Below are 17,496 nucleotides of genomic sequence, written 5' to 3' on the forward strand. Positions count from 1 at the left end.
TCGAATTTTGTCTGCTGAGTAGATGTTTTCTTATAATCTCATAACGTTCACCTTCAATTTATTTTTGATTATCAGTTTGAAATCAATCTATTGCAATGCATGATCAATTGATACTTCCGAATTCATTAAATGGCCCCCAGATCTTGGTTTTATGAATGAACTTTATTCATAGATTATGAATGTGCCACAAAGTATTACACAAAAGATTTGTTGAATGTTTTTTGTGTACAGTGTCAAAATGATTTTAAAGGTATTTTGTAATAGTGTATGATAGATAATTTCTTTTCAATCGTTTATAATGTGCAATGATATGTAAATCTGGGTAAATAAATACATACAGGATTATTGTAATGTGTTTTTGCTTTATTCTAATTTTATCTGTCCAAGTTACAGTGTGGTAGCAGGTGAATAAAATGAGAATGTATCAGAAATGACAGAGATGTTGATGTTGATCATGTTGGTGATGATGGTGATGGTGGTGGCGATGATGATGAAGATGTAGTAGTTATTGAGATTTATTGTGTGTTTATGACTTAATTACTGAACAAAAATTTCAAAATAGTAAGTTCTATGGTTAAGGTGACAGCAATGACGCAATTAAATGTTTTTTTAATAAATTCAAACGCAAGAGAAGTATTCAGTATCTCCCCTCACAAGAGAAAGCGACAAAGTTGGAGTTCAAGAATTTGTTTTACTTGTTTCGAATATAAGTGCGTGTAGCTTAGTAATTAAGATGCAAGAAATATGTAGGCCTACATGTATTTGATCTGTAAATGGATTATGGTATACTTGAAGTCGATTTTTTTCTGAGCTGGCTTATACTATGAAAATGAACCTGCCCTGGGATGAAGAATAAAATGGAACATATTACTCTCTCTGTCTCTCTCTCTTGCTCTGTGTGTGTACACCTCTCACTCTCCCCATCACTCTCTCTCCATCTCATTCCTACCCTCCCAATTCCCACCCCCCCCCCTTCACATGACTCCAATGATGTGACTTGATATACTGAGTATATATACCGACCTTTCACAAAATCATTCTGACCTGGACAGAACAATTTCCACGATTGCCTTAATTCCCCTTTATTGGGCCTGTTGTGTCCAGCGTTCGTCATTTTCCAGGGCCTTGTCTTACAAAGTTTTGTTGTTGTTGCAATTGTTACAAAGTGTAGCAATTGATCCGATCAACCACAATTACTATATGGAAAGCCAGCAACACCTTCATAAGCAATACATGTCTGTTCAAAATGTATTCTAGATATTATATGCATAGGGATGCATACATGCATACAGCGCCTTGAGCACCTAACAAGGTGGATATGTGCGCAATGTAAATACCATATATTATATCATATCTATACATGTATATATACATTTACCATTGACAACTCAGTGTGTTTCCCATTTGTAAAAAAAAAACATTGTGCAGACTTCCTGTAGGCCTATAAAAATATGGTATGGATGGATTTCCATACTAGTTGAGATTGATCAAATCAGTCACAACTCTTAGTGAGACGGGGCCCAGAGGGTTTATTTCCAATTCGGCTAATGCCAATTCGTCCAATTGCCAACTCGTCTACTATAATTTGGTCTACCATCAGTTCGTCCACTCACCACATGGTCTACTTTCATTTTAGCCTAATGTCATTCTGTCTAATAACCATGCAGTTGGTCCAATAGCCATTTAGTCCATATACCATTTGGTCTAATTGAACCAAGTGTTAAATTGTGCAAAATGAATGAAAATGAAATGGATATTAGACCAACTGCCGGACCAACTGGTTGTGAGACGAAATGGTCATAGATGAAATGGGGATTAAACGAAGTGATGATTGGACCAAATGATTAATGGACCAAATGGTTGATAGACGAATTGTTGATGGACGGAATGACATTAGACTAAATGAAAGTAGACCAATTGGTGAGTGGACGAATTGGCAGTAGACGAACTGGCAATTTACCGCCCAGATAGGGCATCGATATATTGATAAAAAAAATATATCGTATGTATTTTCATTTTTAACATAAAGAACTACAAAGATGCATACTTGTATCTATCATAGAAGGCCTATCTAAAACGTCTCTTGATTTAAGCCATACACATCATATTTAATGTTTATGCTGGTAGTCTACGGTATACTACTACCCTTTCTCGCTTATAATAGACCAGTTCGTAGTTACTTCTGGGACAATTTTGGTCAAATGACCTTTCATTTCTTTCATTAAGATAGGTAGATTTCAAAGCGTATGCATGCCTTACATAGCGGGATGAAGAAATTTAATAGACCAGGTGACTAGAATAGCACATCAATGAACACTATATGAAGTTATTTGTTGCATTTCTACTTTAAATGCATACTAGAGGATGTTGTACAATGTACTTGGCAAACTGTGAAATATACCAGTCATTCGTGGACGCATTTTTTTGTGGATGTGAATGAAAAACACAATTCAAAAGAATATAATGAATAATTAAGACATCGAATTTGGTGCTTATCTCATTAAATTTTAAACCACCATGTCACTTTAGTACAAATGACCTTCCTCTGATCATGCGCAGAATCTTCTGATCATGCGCAGAGTGGAACTACGAACTGGCTTCTGACCACATGATACCTTTTAATAATGTGGTAAAAATTTGGTATAATATTCCAAGGATTATTAAAACTAATTCCCTGTTAGCTCAGTTTGAATTGTAACACTCGTTTAATATTCAAAATCTAAATATTAGTATGCATGTTGAAATGGTAATTGATAGGAATACTTAAACAGCTAGATTTGGATCTTGCATTTCGCTCTGCAGTAATAATGATGATGATGATGATGATGATGATAATAACAATAGTAATAATAATAAAAATGACAATGATACTGATAATAATCACAATAATAATTATGGTAATAATAATCATAACAAATAATAATGATAATAACAATAATAATCATCATAATAATAATAATTTAAAAAAATACCAAAATGTGCAAAGCGCTTTAAACATTATGTTTCAAAGCGCTAAGAAAAATAAATGATATAAGTACAACCGAAAATATGAAATATCAAAACATCAATATGACAATTAATTACAAATACAATAAAGAATGGAATAAAAATATACAACAAATACAAAGTGACGATATGTTAATCGATTCAATTCAATTAATTAAGATGATAATAAATGCGATACAATTCAACTGGAATTAAATGTTATTAAGTATTTATCCGTATACATGCAGTTGCCTATTACTATCGTCATTTTGCTTCTGCCTTCTCTTTTGATGATTAAGCATGAAGGCGAAGGCACTTATTTAGGTCATTATTAGAACCTTCGCAAGCCCCGCCCCGTCGATTCTAAGTAGGTCAATCCCCTGTCCATATATTTGTTTGTCAGAAAATCGATGATCATTAGACCTTTCCGGAGTCCGAGGCCGGTGTTTGTAGAGAGAAAAACTATATATAAAGCCTATACGTTATGTACTGCTCGTAATAGAGCTGAATATTATTCGTGCCCCGGCGGCGATGCATGGTCATATGCAGTGAGTAGGGTAAGTAGTGCTCGGTTCGAATATTAATGTAGGCCTGTACGTTTCAATTGTATTTTACGTTTGTGAAAATATTTCATCTTCAACTTGAATAAGATAATTGCATTTGATATTTTGCCCGGTATTTTGCAGTGAACGAGACAGACAACGATATGGTACAGGCTTAGGCATATAAAGTAATGGCATATCGGTCATCACCGGTCTAAAATATTGTTGTCCAATTCACTTTCATTCTGATTCTGATTGCTCTGATTCAGATACCCCCCCCCCCCCCTCTCTCTCTCTCCCTCTCTCTCGATTTTCATTTCGGTGAGATCGTACCGTACGGGGTCACGGCATGGGGGGCACCAGCAAAAAAATTATTTCCCTAGTGGGCGCGCGAAGCCGCGCGCTCGATTGACAGGTATATACCGACCTAATAGAGATATTATAAGGACTATGCCGTTAAAGGGGTATCTCATTGGTCAAATAATGCGAGCGCGAAGCGCGATCTAAAAAATCCTTATATTCAGACCTAAAAGGGGACATTATAATCTAATTTTTGTAATCATGAGACGTAGCCGTCTCACTAAACAAACAATGCGAGTGCGAAGCGCGAGCTGAAATTTGTTTAGATTACTGACTCCAAACAGGGACAATTAATTTAAGGACCATTTTTATGAATTCATAAAAGAGAATAGGCCTGCATATAATATCCATTCAATGCGAGCGCCAAACTCTTGTTGATTTCGTTAGAATTACACCTAAACACAGGAAACAATTTTTGTAATCATGGAATATTGCGAGCGCGAAGCATGAGCTAAAAATTTTGAAATTCAGACCTGAAGAAGAGCATTCTAATGCTTGTTCGTAGGAATTCACTATAGGACAAACACCCCTTCCTATCTTCATGATTATGTCTCTCTTTTCTCTTCTTGGCATAACCCTAATTGTCCCCCACATGCAATCTACAATATCATATTCTTTGGTGCGCTTCATCACAAGCACCAATGCCACCTTCTAACATCAGTATTTGAATAGTATAGCAGCTCATCAATCTTAATTGTGACAGTCCCACTAAGCTAGAGTTCACCTAAAAGATCATTTGGGCGTGGAAACGACCCACTACGAGCTACAACAACAACAACAACATGATACTCCACCTCCATAAAAATAGAACGTTTTTCACTGATGTTTGCATGGCTCACAACCACTATAATACACAGTGAATTAGATTTTTTAAAGTTTTTTTAGTTGAACATATATATGATATACATAGCTTTTTAGATTTACTTGATTTTCGTTATAAACAAAATTCATGTAGACCCTATATATTCTCTAGAGCAAGGCCATTTTTTAGCATCCCACAAAAGCTGAGGGCAGCTATAGCCATGATAGCTGTGTTTGCCCAAGTTACATAACAGAAAGGGCACACACTCAGTCGCGCGGGGCCATTGACTGAGGCGTAGTTGAGAACAAATAAATGTAATGGGGGAGTACAGAACTCTTTGCTGTAACTTAATTGACATATATTATATGTCTTTATGTACTCATTAGATGCACTGCATGTATACATTCATATATAGCTTCTCGAGTATAGTTTATTGAGTCTATATGTCGATCCTCTTCTTCGATTATCGGGTAGATTATGTTCATTAAATATCAAATACATGTTAAACCTGAATCGCTGTCCATTTCATTTTACATGGTCGCCGTGGTCGTTTATTATCGTGTCTAAAAGTAACATTTTGGTGTAAATGTATAACTTCCATTTGTTCTTGCTAGGTCGCAGGTCTAGGTATGATGCAAGTAATTTGACCGACTGACCGTAAACTAATAGGGAAAAGGGGAGCCCAGAGCGAGACCGATCGAGGCGCCGAAGCGGTAAGAAGGAGCGAAAGCTAACGGGGCATGCCGAGAGAGGAACAGAAGATTCCTTTAACAGCCTCATAATATATGAAATGGATCTGTCATTATACAGTTCCGATGATTGGGTAGAACATTCAGTCCATGGAAGTATTTACCATGATGGAATTAAATTTAATGCCTTGGTCATCCCGTCAAGCATCGAAGCTATGAAGACGTTTGATGTCAGATATGATGATATCTGGATCAACACCTATTCCAAGTCAGGTAATTTGAAATCTCACTCATGGGAGGGGGTGGGGGTGGAGGTATCGATGAATTCACCTCATCCGACATCATCGCACGGATTTGCTTTTATAAGTAATATATGTCAACCAAAGTAGTAAATGATAGGATAGAAATGTCCCTGATTCGTATTTAAGAACAACATTAATGCATCTATCATCATAAATCGTATTCAGCATGTTCAGATAGAATTTTAATGTGTATTCTTCATCATCTGTCATCGTCTCTCCCCTGCATAGGCCTAATCTTTATAACTTAACATTCTCCAATTAAACCGCTTTTTTTCTTCGTGACCCATCATTGTCGGATGCAGGGGACTATTGGTCGCCCTATGAAGATCAACCAAAATTCATTGTACAAGGGTTTGTACCGGGCACCCCCCCCCCCCTCCCGCCCAGAACCATATATATATATATTTTTCAGATTTACGAACAGTGAGGATAATGACTACTATCGGATTTTTCTTTCTTGGCCCCCTCGGGCCCCCGTCTTTATAAAATTCTTGCTCCGCCGTTGACTTTTATAAAAGAAATGCACGAGATTATACTGTACATAACAATAATATATTCATGTATATGTTATAAGATCTAATATAAGTTTTAATGTATTTTTCAAACACCACCACATAAACAGGAACCCATTGGACGTCGGAGATCGTTCATCTGATATTAAACCATGGTAATCCAGAGACGATCGACCGAACGACCACGCAAGGGAACATCGAGATGATCTACTTCCAGAAAAATGCCTACGAAGAGGGAAAGACGCGACATCTCCCATTCTATAAGATCATAGAGAAGGCGCCCTCTCCTCGCATCATACAGTGTCATCTACCTGTTAGATACCTTCCACCTGGAATTGATGAGAAAAAAGCTAAGGTATCGTTGAAAATTAAATCAGTTTTAAAATACGTAAATACTTGGAACTCAATAACCCGATCCTTCACATATTAAGTCGTTTATAAGACATTCAGAATGACCATAGCATCGTCATTGGAGAAAGAAACAGAATTATAAGCGGTTTAGCAAACTCTTGAAATTATTCTTGGGAGGTGGATGACGCAAACTTATTTCATACTTTCAATTGTGATGAACCTCATATTGATTCATCGAAAATTATTAAACTATTAAAATCAACTTCATTTTCTAACCCTTCTACATGGAATACTTTGCAAAGTGATGTGAGAAACATCACATGGAGAAAATATTTGGCAAATCGTTAACAGGAATGCTGGTAGAAGAAAATAAATTAGATATCTGTATATACTGCTTATAATTTTCTTCATTAAGAATCTTAATGAATATTGAAGATTTATGTGTGTGTAAGTAGTACTTCCGTTAAAGATGACCGCACTAACCTGAATAAGTAATGAATATAGATAATACTGAATATGAGTTAATATTTTGATTTACTTTAAATTAATTTTTTAGCTATGAATCAAATAATTTGGGATTAACCTTTTTAGTAATTTTGTTATTATGTTAGCTGCAATTGCTAATTCATTTTGTTCATATCGTTTCATGGTAATGTATTCATAAGACAAGTGGCTCAACTTCGGTAATACATCCAATTGAATTCAATTCTTAGTAACATAAGCAAGATTAATTTTGTTTGGAGTGGTGCAAATAGCATTGTTCTTATGTTTTCTTTATTTGTCTTGAGCTATGAAAATGAGATTCTTGATGAGTATTGACGTTTGTAGCTATTGTAACAGTTCTCAAAATGTTCGTCTCTTATGAAAATTTCATGCTACTTTTTTTTTGACAGTGAGAACCCTTTCATTTTCTGTAATTATCCAGGTGATCTATGTTGCTCGAAACCCCAAAGATGTGATTACTTCCCTCGATCGATTCGTAGGAAATAATGAGATGGGTGATTACATCAGATGGCAAGGTGCCCTCAAGGAATTCATGGATGGAAGTAAGAACTACCCTCCCCTCAGATCTGTCACCCACATACCGTCACAAGCATTGTCACCCATGTACATACCGTCACAGACACCTTCACCAGCATAGCCTTCAAAATATTGTCACTCACATACACTCACAGACACCCACATCAACATGCCATCAAAATCACCCATACCAACATACCCTCTCAAACACTGTCCCCCACCAACCCGCTCATACAATCTCACCCTTATACCCTCACACACACTCACCCACACATACCCTCCCACACACTTTCACCCACACACCCTCACAAACACACCCACGTGACCAACCCACATACTCTCGCTTTCTCCCTCACCCGTATATAAACCCACAACAACATACCCTCACAAACACTGTCACCCACCTATCCTTACAAACACTGGCAGCAACCTACCCTCACAAACACTGCAACAGCATTCCCTTACAAACACTGTCACCCCGACCATCAGCACACCCTCATAGACACCCCCACCAACATACCCCCGCATACACTGCCACCCACACCCCACATACCCTCCCACACGCTGTCACCGACATACTATCACATTCACTGTCACCCACACACCCTCACAAACTAACCCACGTGACCCACCCACATACTCTCACTTTCACCCTCACCCTTATATACACCCACAACAACATACCCTCGCATACACTGTCACCCTCCAAAACAATGTCACCCACATTCCACATACCCTCCCACACGCTGTCACCCACATACTCTCACATTCACTGTCACCCACACACCCTCAGAAGCGCACCCACGTGACCCACCCACATACTCTCACTTTCACCCACACCCTTATATACACACCCACAACAACATAACCTCTCAAACACTCACCCACATACCAGCAACATACCCTCACATACACTGCCACTCACGTAATACCATCACGGACACCCAAGCCAGCATGCCCTCAGACTCACTGTCACCCACATACCCTCCCATACACTGTCACCCATATACCCTCATATGCACCTCATCAGCACACCCTCATAGACACCCCCCGCATACACTGTCACCCTCCCAAACACTGTCACCCACATACCCTCCCAAACACTCACCAATACATACTCACAGAAACCACATAATTATCAACATACTGTCATAAACACCCCCACCAACATACCCTCACATACACTGTAACCCATGTATATACAATCGCAGTCATCCAAACCAAATACCCGCACATACACTGTCACACACATACACACGCATACAATGTCACCCACATATCCTCTCAAACACATGTCACCCACATACACTCACAGACACTTGCATCAACATACCATCTGAAACACTGTCACCCACATATACCGTTAAATACACTATATCACCTGCGCATTGCCGTCACGGACACTGCTACACTTCTCACTGTAGGATAAAATGACCACCTGGCCCTTGTACACCTTTACAGACTCTCACACCTACACTCACGCACCATTACAGACACCCTCACCGACATACCCTCACATACACTCATATATCAACATAGTCGCAATTAAGGTGAAGAGTTAACCACCGAATGAAGAAAAAGAATATCTTGCATAAACCGGTAATCTTTAGGCCTACGGTTTGTTTGAATGACATTAATTTATAAAGAATGAGGGAAATATTTGTGCACAATATACAGCAGCGAAATTTTACAAACTGGAAACAATTTTTAATTTGTGTAGAAAGCAAAATTTGATCACATATGCTTTGAAGAAAAAAAATGCTCTAAGTAATCAGTATACGTTGAAGTTGCATAATATGGACTTTCTATGTAACTCCAATTTCATTGGATTCACCTATAATAAAAGACGTAGGGAAAATTAAAAATTTAAATAAATAGTATCACGTAGAATGAAATCTGAAGAAAAAAATGAGTAATAAAGTTGTCTATAAAATAGAGATTTCACGGTTCAATTTCATCACACCATAAACTGAAATAATTTTCCTTTAGTTATTGCAAAAATGTGAATAAGCCGGAATCGATGCTTTCTTTAAGATATCCAAACATAAATTATTTTATTTCATTGTGTTGTCGTAGGGCCTCACCCTCAATATTATGTGTTTCCTAGAGGTCCTGGCTCATCATTTTGTACATATGTGTGATTGTTAATGATTTTCATGCTGATTTTTAACATTGGCAAATAAATTCAAATTCAAATCCAATTCAACAACAAAAGTCATTGTTTTATTTCTTGCTGTTTTTTCTCTTTTTTTACAGCAAGGAATTATGGTTCATGGTTTGATCACGTGAAAACATCATGGGATCTACGTCATCAAGAAAACAGAATCTTCATCAAATATGAAGATATGAAAAAGGTAGAAATATAGGGTGTGTCAAAATTGATGTCCTTCTGCGTAATCGTGTCTTATAAAGGTGGCATTTCATTGAGTTCTTCATACAAGACGAACAAGACATACCTGAAAACTGTTTTCCCTGTAACTTTTGTTGAACAATTTTGAATCTTTTCGACCTCCTGCCAACCTTACCCGTCACCAAATATCGGTTCTGTTGTTTATCTTCAAAAGTCATTTGTGTTTTCCGACCACACCTCTCTTGTTCTCGAAGGAGGTGTGGCCAGATTTCCCACCCTCCGTTCACCCCCTTTACTCTACTATCCAGTGATACGCAATCTCAGTATAATTCTTCCCTCGCCAGCCAGCCTTCTCTTTGCAAAAAAAATATTCTTTTGCTGTACCAGGAGCCACCTTTAGCATCTTTATGACGCGTCCTAGGTACTTCTGGTATAGTTAGATTCAAGCACTTTTTAAAAACCACTGAAAAAGCAGCGAAAATTTAGTAGGCCACCATTCATATCAAAGGTACTCTTTTGTACGTTTATTTGTTCAGTATATTATGTAGTTCATGCCTACTTTCCAGCTCATTTTTCTCTCTCCCGCTTCATCGACACCTTCACTTCTCATTTTCCCTCAGCCTTTCTTCTGGCCCTTCTGTCTTTGTACTGTATAGTAGGGACAGGCATACTCTATTTGCTTTCAGGGACCCATTTTCGTCAGAGAAAAAGAATGTTGAATTGATTTGTTTATTATCCATGAAAATTGGATCTTATATGACTGAACCGGACTGCCCTTCACCTCTTCACCTTATTCTATCATTCCTAATAAACCAAACATGAATAAATAAACCAATTAATATGAAATTATGTCGATCAGTAAACTTCATCTGTGAAAATGGTGGAAAGGGATTGAATGAATGAGAAATTTAAGAGAGTAAACTTACGTAGTACATGATATTCAAGCATCGTCTTCAAGATATCCCGTTGCTGTTCTTTGGGTTGATGCTTTAGGAAAAAAGAAATGGTTACATTGAAAATTCTCAAGCACATTTAATTGCTTTAACCATGTACATTTATCTTCCTCACCTTCACTTTCGCATGCCAGGACCCAAGGGGAGCCGTCGAATCAATCGCCAGATTTCTGGGACGCCATCTGTCGGACGACACTGTACAGAAAATTGTGAAACACAGTTCTTTCAAAGGAATGAAGAAAAGTTTTGATAAGATTGAAGAAGCTGGAAAAGAGGAACTCGTCAAAGCTATGGGGAAATATCCCTACATGAGTAAAGGTAAGAATTTTTGTACGTAATTGATATTGCAAAATTACAAAAAATAAGGCTTTATAATGATGAGAGAGGATAAAGATAGCCGGGCGAGGGCAAAAAGGAAACACATCCGTTATTACAGATCAGCTGAAGATATAAAGTTATTTGACAGTCAAATAAAAATGCTTTCAGTGATCCATTAATGACATCAGTATTTGTTGATATTTGGATAAATTTTTTGATAAATATGTTTACAGGTTCATCCCTTCCTTTTTTTTTTCAGGTGTAATCGCAAGCTGGAAGAACCGATTCACGGTGAGCGAGAATGAAGAGTTCGACCGAGTCTATCAAGAGAAAATGGCTGACACTGATTTGCGATTCGATTTTGAGTAGGCATTCTATTAAACTGAACAATCTATTAAAATTGTACAATTTCGCCACTCAAGAAGGTGCTTTATAATAAGAATAATAGCTGGATTTATATATAGCCCTTTGCCTGATGATACAAACGCTGCCATTATTACCCCCGACTTAAGCTTAGCTGCCTATAAGCGCTCGATTATTCCAGGAATTTCCTCCTACCGGGTACCCATTCACCTCACCTGGGTTGAGTGCAGCACAATGTTGGTAAATAATTCTTGCTGAAGGAAAACACGCCATATGGCTGGGAATTGGACCCATGTCCTTCAGATTAAAAAGACGAGACTCACAACAACTAGACCACGACGCGACACCCCCACACATATTATGAGCGCGTTACTCGGACATAAGGTCACACAGTTTATTTTAATTTTAAAGAATAGAAGTAAATGGATGTGATAGACGTGCACTTCTCGAATCTCTCTTTTTAGACAATATTTTTTTTTTCATTTTTCTATGTTCTTTCATTTTTTCTTCTTTCCATTTTTATTGCGCTATTCGAAACAAAACATGGACCGTCACCACTGCATGGGCGGCCGTGAGGTCCAAAATTATTAAGCTTAATAATACTAATAATAAAACGTGTTAAATTAGATGACAAATGACGCAAAATAAGATTACGATAAAAAATAAAACAACTTTAGAAGTAAAGTTAAAGCAGAAAAAAAAGACTGTCATCTTTATTTCTGAATGTTTATGTATCTAATATGGGTTGCTTATTTCTAAGGTTGATAATTTTGGCCCTTGTGGCTGCCCATAACCCTGGATCTTAGCACCGCCCCTGTTTGATTAGAGTTTTCGCATTTACTACGGAGACGCTCTCTACAACGCATCAATTCCTTTGAAAATGCACGTCAAATCATAATGGAGAGCTGAGAGGCTTTTGTCGCGGGAAGTTGGTGAACCGGGACAGCAGCGTCGTCTCTTGACTCTGGACAACGCCTTTGCAATTGTTCGTCCGGTGAAAATCTTCGGATAATCTACTGTCTGGTCCACCAACATTCAACAAAAGCCTCTCAGCTCACCTTTGTGATTTGGCTAGCATTTTTAAAGGAATCGGTGTGTTGCAGAGAGCGACTCTGTAGTAAATACGAAAACTTTCTAATACTATTTCATTTATGTCAGAAAATAAATTTTACGTGCAATAAAGAGTGTCCATTCTAATCATTTTAATCTCCCTGACTTCCTTAAGGATGATTAGGAGATCGAATGAAGGGGGGATGGTAACGGTGAGGGGTTCTGTGGGAGCTAGGGTGTCGATGGACTTACCACTTCCAACACACACCCATACATTCGGCTCCTCATGAAGCGAGAATTGAGCATCCAATTGTGGTGATAATGGATTGTGGGCATAGGCAGCGGAAGCGGGGTGGACGTGTCCCCCCTAAATTTGAGGTGGGGGACGATCCCCCCTAAATTTTTTGTTGATAACCTTCTTTTTTTTTTTTTTTTTTTTTTGCTTGTCAATTTTGTTTCCTGCGTCCCCCCTAAAATTTTTGGCTTCCGCCGCCAATGATTGTGGGCACACATGGTGTAGGCCTATGTGCGTGTGGGTGTATGTATGTGGGTGAGGGAAAGCAGGTGTGGAATTGTAAGTGGGTGGGTGTGTAGCGGGGTGTGCGCGTATGTGTGCGAGAGAAATAGAGAATATTATGAGTAGACGATAGGAGTGGAAATATAATTACGTGTGGGTGTGGGTGCGAGGTGTGCGCCTGGGTATTTTTGCACTTCATGTATTTTTATTTTGATTAATGTGAATAGTGATCATAATTTCGGAGGGTAGATGAGTATCAATACAGGTTAGAAGGTTAAGTTGGCTTTGAATGTCTCTTCTATTCTATACTTTCTTTTCTTTTTTTTCGTTAGGGAGAAAGTGTGGAAAATCAGGGGGTGTTTTAAGAGAAAAATTCTTATGTTGTTGTAATGTTTTTTACACAACGCAACATAGAACTATCTTTGTTTTTGTTAGCTTTACCTATAAGTAGAAAGAAATTTGTGGCCAAATTATTTGTACGTGTCTTTTCACCTGTCCGTGTTTGTTGGGTATTTTCGGCCTCTTGTGTTTTATTCACCTGCCATTAATACAAGTCACGTCATAGCCCTTCATCTGTAAGAATGAGAAATGTATCGCTATGGCACTTTACAATAGCATATATTGCTTTTGGGTCGGACAATTTTTAATGCATTCTAGTATAAAGGAAACAAAATATCAACATCGATGAAAATGCAGTATGTTAAGAGGATTTTAAATCGTTTAAAGTTCAATATTCGAGCCTTATAACACTCGTTTCAGTAATAACAGTGAACCGGTGTCCGATATTCCTTGTTCAAATTGTTTTATGATAAAAACAAACTTAGTACACCCTACAAGTTACATATCAAGGAACAATTCTTTTATCTCTACATTTCTCTTTTAAATATTTTTTATTTCGAAGTAGTGGAAAAACGAATCTCTCTTTATCCCCCCCCCCCCCTTCTCTCTCTTCTTTAGTTACGTGAATGTGTTGGTAAGACTTTTAAAAATTAATGACTCGCTTGTTTTCTGGGCATTGTTGTGCTATTCAGATTAAAGACTGATTTTCCTTTCCTCGTTCGTCATTTCTGTCCTTTTCACCCCCCTCTCTCTCTCTCTTTATTCTACCTCTCCTTTCCTCTTTTCTCCCTTCTTCCTTATCTCTTCTATACTCTTTCTTTCTCATCAATCATTGCTTCCTATTTCTCCCTGTCTTGATCTCCCCTCCTCTCGCTCCCATTTGCCCTTTCGCTTCTTCTTTCTCATACGTTGGATTCTTAATTATATGTGTTCTTAATCCCAACTATTCCGAGGTATGTTAGGTTTTATAATGTAAACTGTATGACAACTATTTACCCTCCCCCTCCCCCCCCAAAAAAAATAAAGATAAGACTCGGGAGCTACCTTTCTAAATGTTCTGTTATTTTTGCATATACTTTTATAAGCATGATCTCTCCCTCCTCCCCCCCCCCCCCCTCTCTTTCATTCTCTTGCATGTCAATTTTTTTTTTTAAAAGTGGAAAAGTGCCCAGCCCCTCTCTCCTGTCGTTGATTCTTGACCCACTTGGGCAAACTCTTTCATGTCTTCTGTGCCTGTGTAGGCATTAGTCTAACCGTTATGATAGAAACTGAGTCTGACCCCCCCCCAACAATCGAGGAAATAGACACGTATGAAAAAACAACAACAAAAGATGGATGAGGGAGAACATCCCCGCCCTAAAAGAACTGTTGTTATGTTATATCGCAAAAAAACACCCGCCATAATATTTTGCGTCTATTTTGCGAACTGCAATTTTCAGACCCCTTACATATCCTTAACACCATAACCATCATAAATTATCATTTAAAGGGATGTCCTGGCTGAGGATATTTCTATATTAATAAATAGCGTAAAACTCACAAAGCAAAATGCAGAAAATTTGATCAAAATCGGATACCAAATAACAAAGTTATTTAATTTTAAATAATTGCATTATTCCGGTGAAACAGTTTTAGGTATGTCTTTATGAATATTTATTAGGTGGGCTGATGATGTCATATCCCCACTTGTTATATAGTATTTTATTATATGAAATTAGTTTTATTCAAATTTGTTCTACCAAGAACGAAGACAATTGGACTGACAACTGATCAAGTGCTTTAGTTATTTATTGCCGCAACTTATTTCATCCTAACGGAGACACATCATTTACACATGTATGAAAAATTGAAACATTTATGAATTCATGTAATAACATAGGAAAAAAGAAAGTGGGGATGTGACATCATCAGCCCACCCAATGAATATTCATGACGATGTGTATACAATTGTTTTCACACAATATTCATAAACCTTAAAATTCAATAACTTGGTTATTTGTTATCCAATTTTGATGAAATTTTTACTATTTTGCTCTATGAGTTTTACTCTATTTATTTAGATATAAATATTTTCAGCTCGGACCATCCCTAAGAAAAGACACTGAAAGTATTCAATATTTAGTGTGCACAAACATGTACCAGTCGGAGAGATTGAAATATCTCATCTGCACTAGTCTGTTTGGTTGTCTTATTACTTAAAAACGCCATACACCATTTCTCATTATACCATCGCTTCCTCCTCGCTTTTTCAGTTTTTAATCAAATCAAATGGACTATAATATTACTAGGGTCAACATGGCGTCTACGGCGGGTCTCAAGCGTGCATGCTTATTCGAGGAAAACACTTTCGAACCAAATTTCAACGTCAACATCTACAATGATAATGTACTTCGGATTTGTCTCGGGTCAACACATTCCCTTTACCATCTTCAACTGGTCGCCAAGGGGGGGGGGGGTTGTTATAAAAAGCGAAGTTGGTAAAATTCCTGGTCATATTATGATGGTTGTCTTGAAGAACGCCAAACCTAAGAGATAATGGACCGGTTTTCGTTGCTGATCGTCTTTATCGCTGCTTCTTCTGCCCTGATCGAGGAAGGACATGAAACTTCATATGTGTCTAATCAGGGTGAGTATCTACATTATATATGATCGTAATTTGTATCACTTTCAATTATTTATAACTTCTCTAAAAGACATCGTCATATCACACACACATATCGCCTATTGAATCAAATGTAGTTAAACTTAATTCTTCTTCGATTATTAAAACAGTGCGTCCCAAAAAAAACGAAACCGAGATTTAGCGATGATTTATCATAACCTAGTCATAAATACAATTGACAAATGACCTACCAATATAAAGCTTAGAATCTCCTCTGAAATTACTTAGATTATTCCTCTTTGACGCATGAGTAAGCAAACCCAATTTGAATAAAGGATACCAAAAACCCATTGCGGGGGGGTATCTTAATTTCAAAAGGAAAATCACATGCCTAAAAAGTTCAATATCTGCTCTTTTATTTTATACCTTCATCACAGAAAATGGCCAAGAAGTAGAAAAGTTCTGTTCCTTCGAAACAATGCTTGTATTTCCATAATTTCATTAATGAAACGTGTTTTCACCGGTTTCCCACAGAAGCTATCGCACGGTTAACAAAAGGTTTTCATATGCCAATACTTGTTAAGGGGTGCATTTTCAGAATAATATGGAAAATACTTGTTTAGGGTGCCTTTCGCAACCCCACGTTCACGCATAGTATGTACTCGTCAATGGAATGGCCCCCGGGTGTAAATTACATTTGTCACGGTCGGTATATTACAGAAATGTGCCTTTTAATGATACAGTAATTGTATTGAAATGCTAGTCAAATGACAATGAACAGCCGGGAGGACTTTGTCGAAAACTGGTGAATGAAATCAGCAGTTTTCGTCCTGGACTCTGGACAAACGACATATTTTGAAATTGTTCGTCAGCTCCGAAACTGAGGACGAAACCGCTGTTCCGATTTTACAAATTTTCGAAAATGACCCAGGTTTTTTTTTTTTTTTTTTTTTTGGGGGGGGGGGGTCATTTGTCGATATATTTTCAATATATTTATTGCGTTTTTGAACCCTTTGTATGTGCTATTATTTCTTGGAGTAAGTTAGGGGCAGGACACATTTTTCGAACGTAAACTGCATTTTCAAGGTAGCGACATCTTACCGGGAAAAAGTCTTGCAAAGCGAACCACTTCTTCGGTTTTGTCCAATTGTGACATACATTGGTCTTGGAATAAAAACGTGCAATGTGGACTTGTATAAATGTGATGAGTTTTTATCACTGTGTAAGTTTTCTTTTAGACGGGTCAATATACGACCAAAAATACCGGAATGGTTTTTCAACGATTTTGGTACTATTTGACCTCGGGAATAAATACTAAAAATCTATGAAAATCTGCATCCGGAAATAAAGTGGTTATTTTCAAGATGACATCGAAGATGCCCGCCATTCACTAAAAAATGGATATAACTCACTCATTATCCATCCTAAAATCCTAAACACA

General features: G+C 37.6%; 1 protein-coding gene across 2 annotated transcripts; it reads left to right on the forward strand.

Moving 5' to 3' along the window:
* Window positions 1-3,336: 3,336 nt before the first annotated feature.
* Window positions 3,337-12,723, forward strand: LOC129270959 (sulfotransferase 1A1-like). Of its 2 annotated transcripts, XR_010295174.1 has the most exons (8): window positions 3,370-3,542; window positions 5,304-5,651; window positions 6,303-6,547; window positions 7,469-7,589; window positions 9,820-9,917; window positions 11,001-11,184; window positions 11,444-12,397; window positions 12,593-12,723. XR_010295174.1 is itself a non-coding variant. In XM_064106968.1 (7 exons), exons 2-7 carry the CDS (start codon window positions 5,480-5,482, stop codon window positions 11,551-11,553), a joined length of 930 nt encoding a protein of 309 aa, XP_063963038.1. In that variant the 5' UTR covers window positions 3,337-3,542; window positions 5,304-5,479; the 3' UTR covers window positions 11,554-12,723. The 2 variants fall into 2 exon arrangements, 1 of the variants encoding a protein (XP_063963038.1); XM_064106968.1 differs by having other exon boundaries at window positions 3,337-3,542; window positions 11,444-12,723.
* The last annotated feature ends 4,773 nt before the right edge of the window (window positions 12,724-17,496 follow it).

The sequence above is a fragment of the Lytechinus pictus genome, chromosome 11, assembly GCF_037042905.1.
Source record: "Lytechinus pictus isolate F3 Inbred chromosome 11, Lp3.0, whole genome shotgun sequence".
NCBI classification, from domain to species: Eukaryota; Metazoa; Echinodermata; class Echinoidea; order Temnopleuroida; family Toxopneustidae; genus Lytechinus; species Lytechinus pictus.

What these genes read in the sequence shown, in the direction of transcription:
- LOC129270959 (XM_064106968.1), top strand. Translation starts at nt 5,480, where the DNA reads ATGGATCTGTCATTATACAGTTCCGATGATTGGGTAGAACATTCAGTC. An exon ending in CAAGGAATTCATGGATGGAA is followed by an intron (nt 7,590 to 9,819) that starts GTAAGAACTACC and finishes CTTTTTTTACAG; the next exon opens with CAAGGAATTATGGTTCATGG. An exon ending in ATATCCCTACATGAGTAAAG is followed by an intron (nt 11,185 to 11,443) that starts GTAAGAATTTTT and finishes TTTTTTTTTCAG; the next exon opens with GTGTAATCGCAAGCTGGAAG.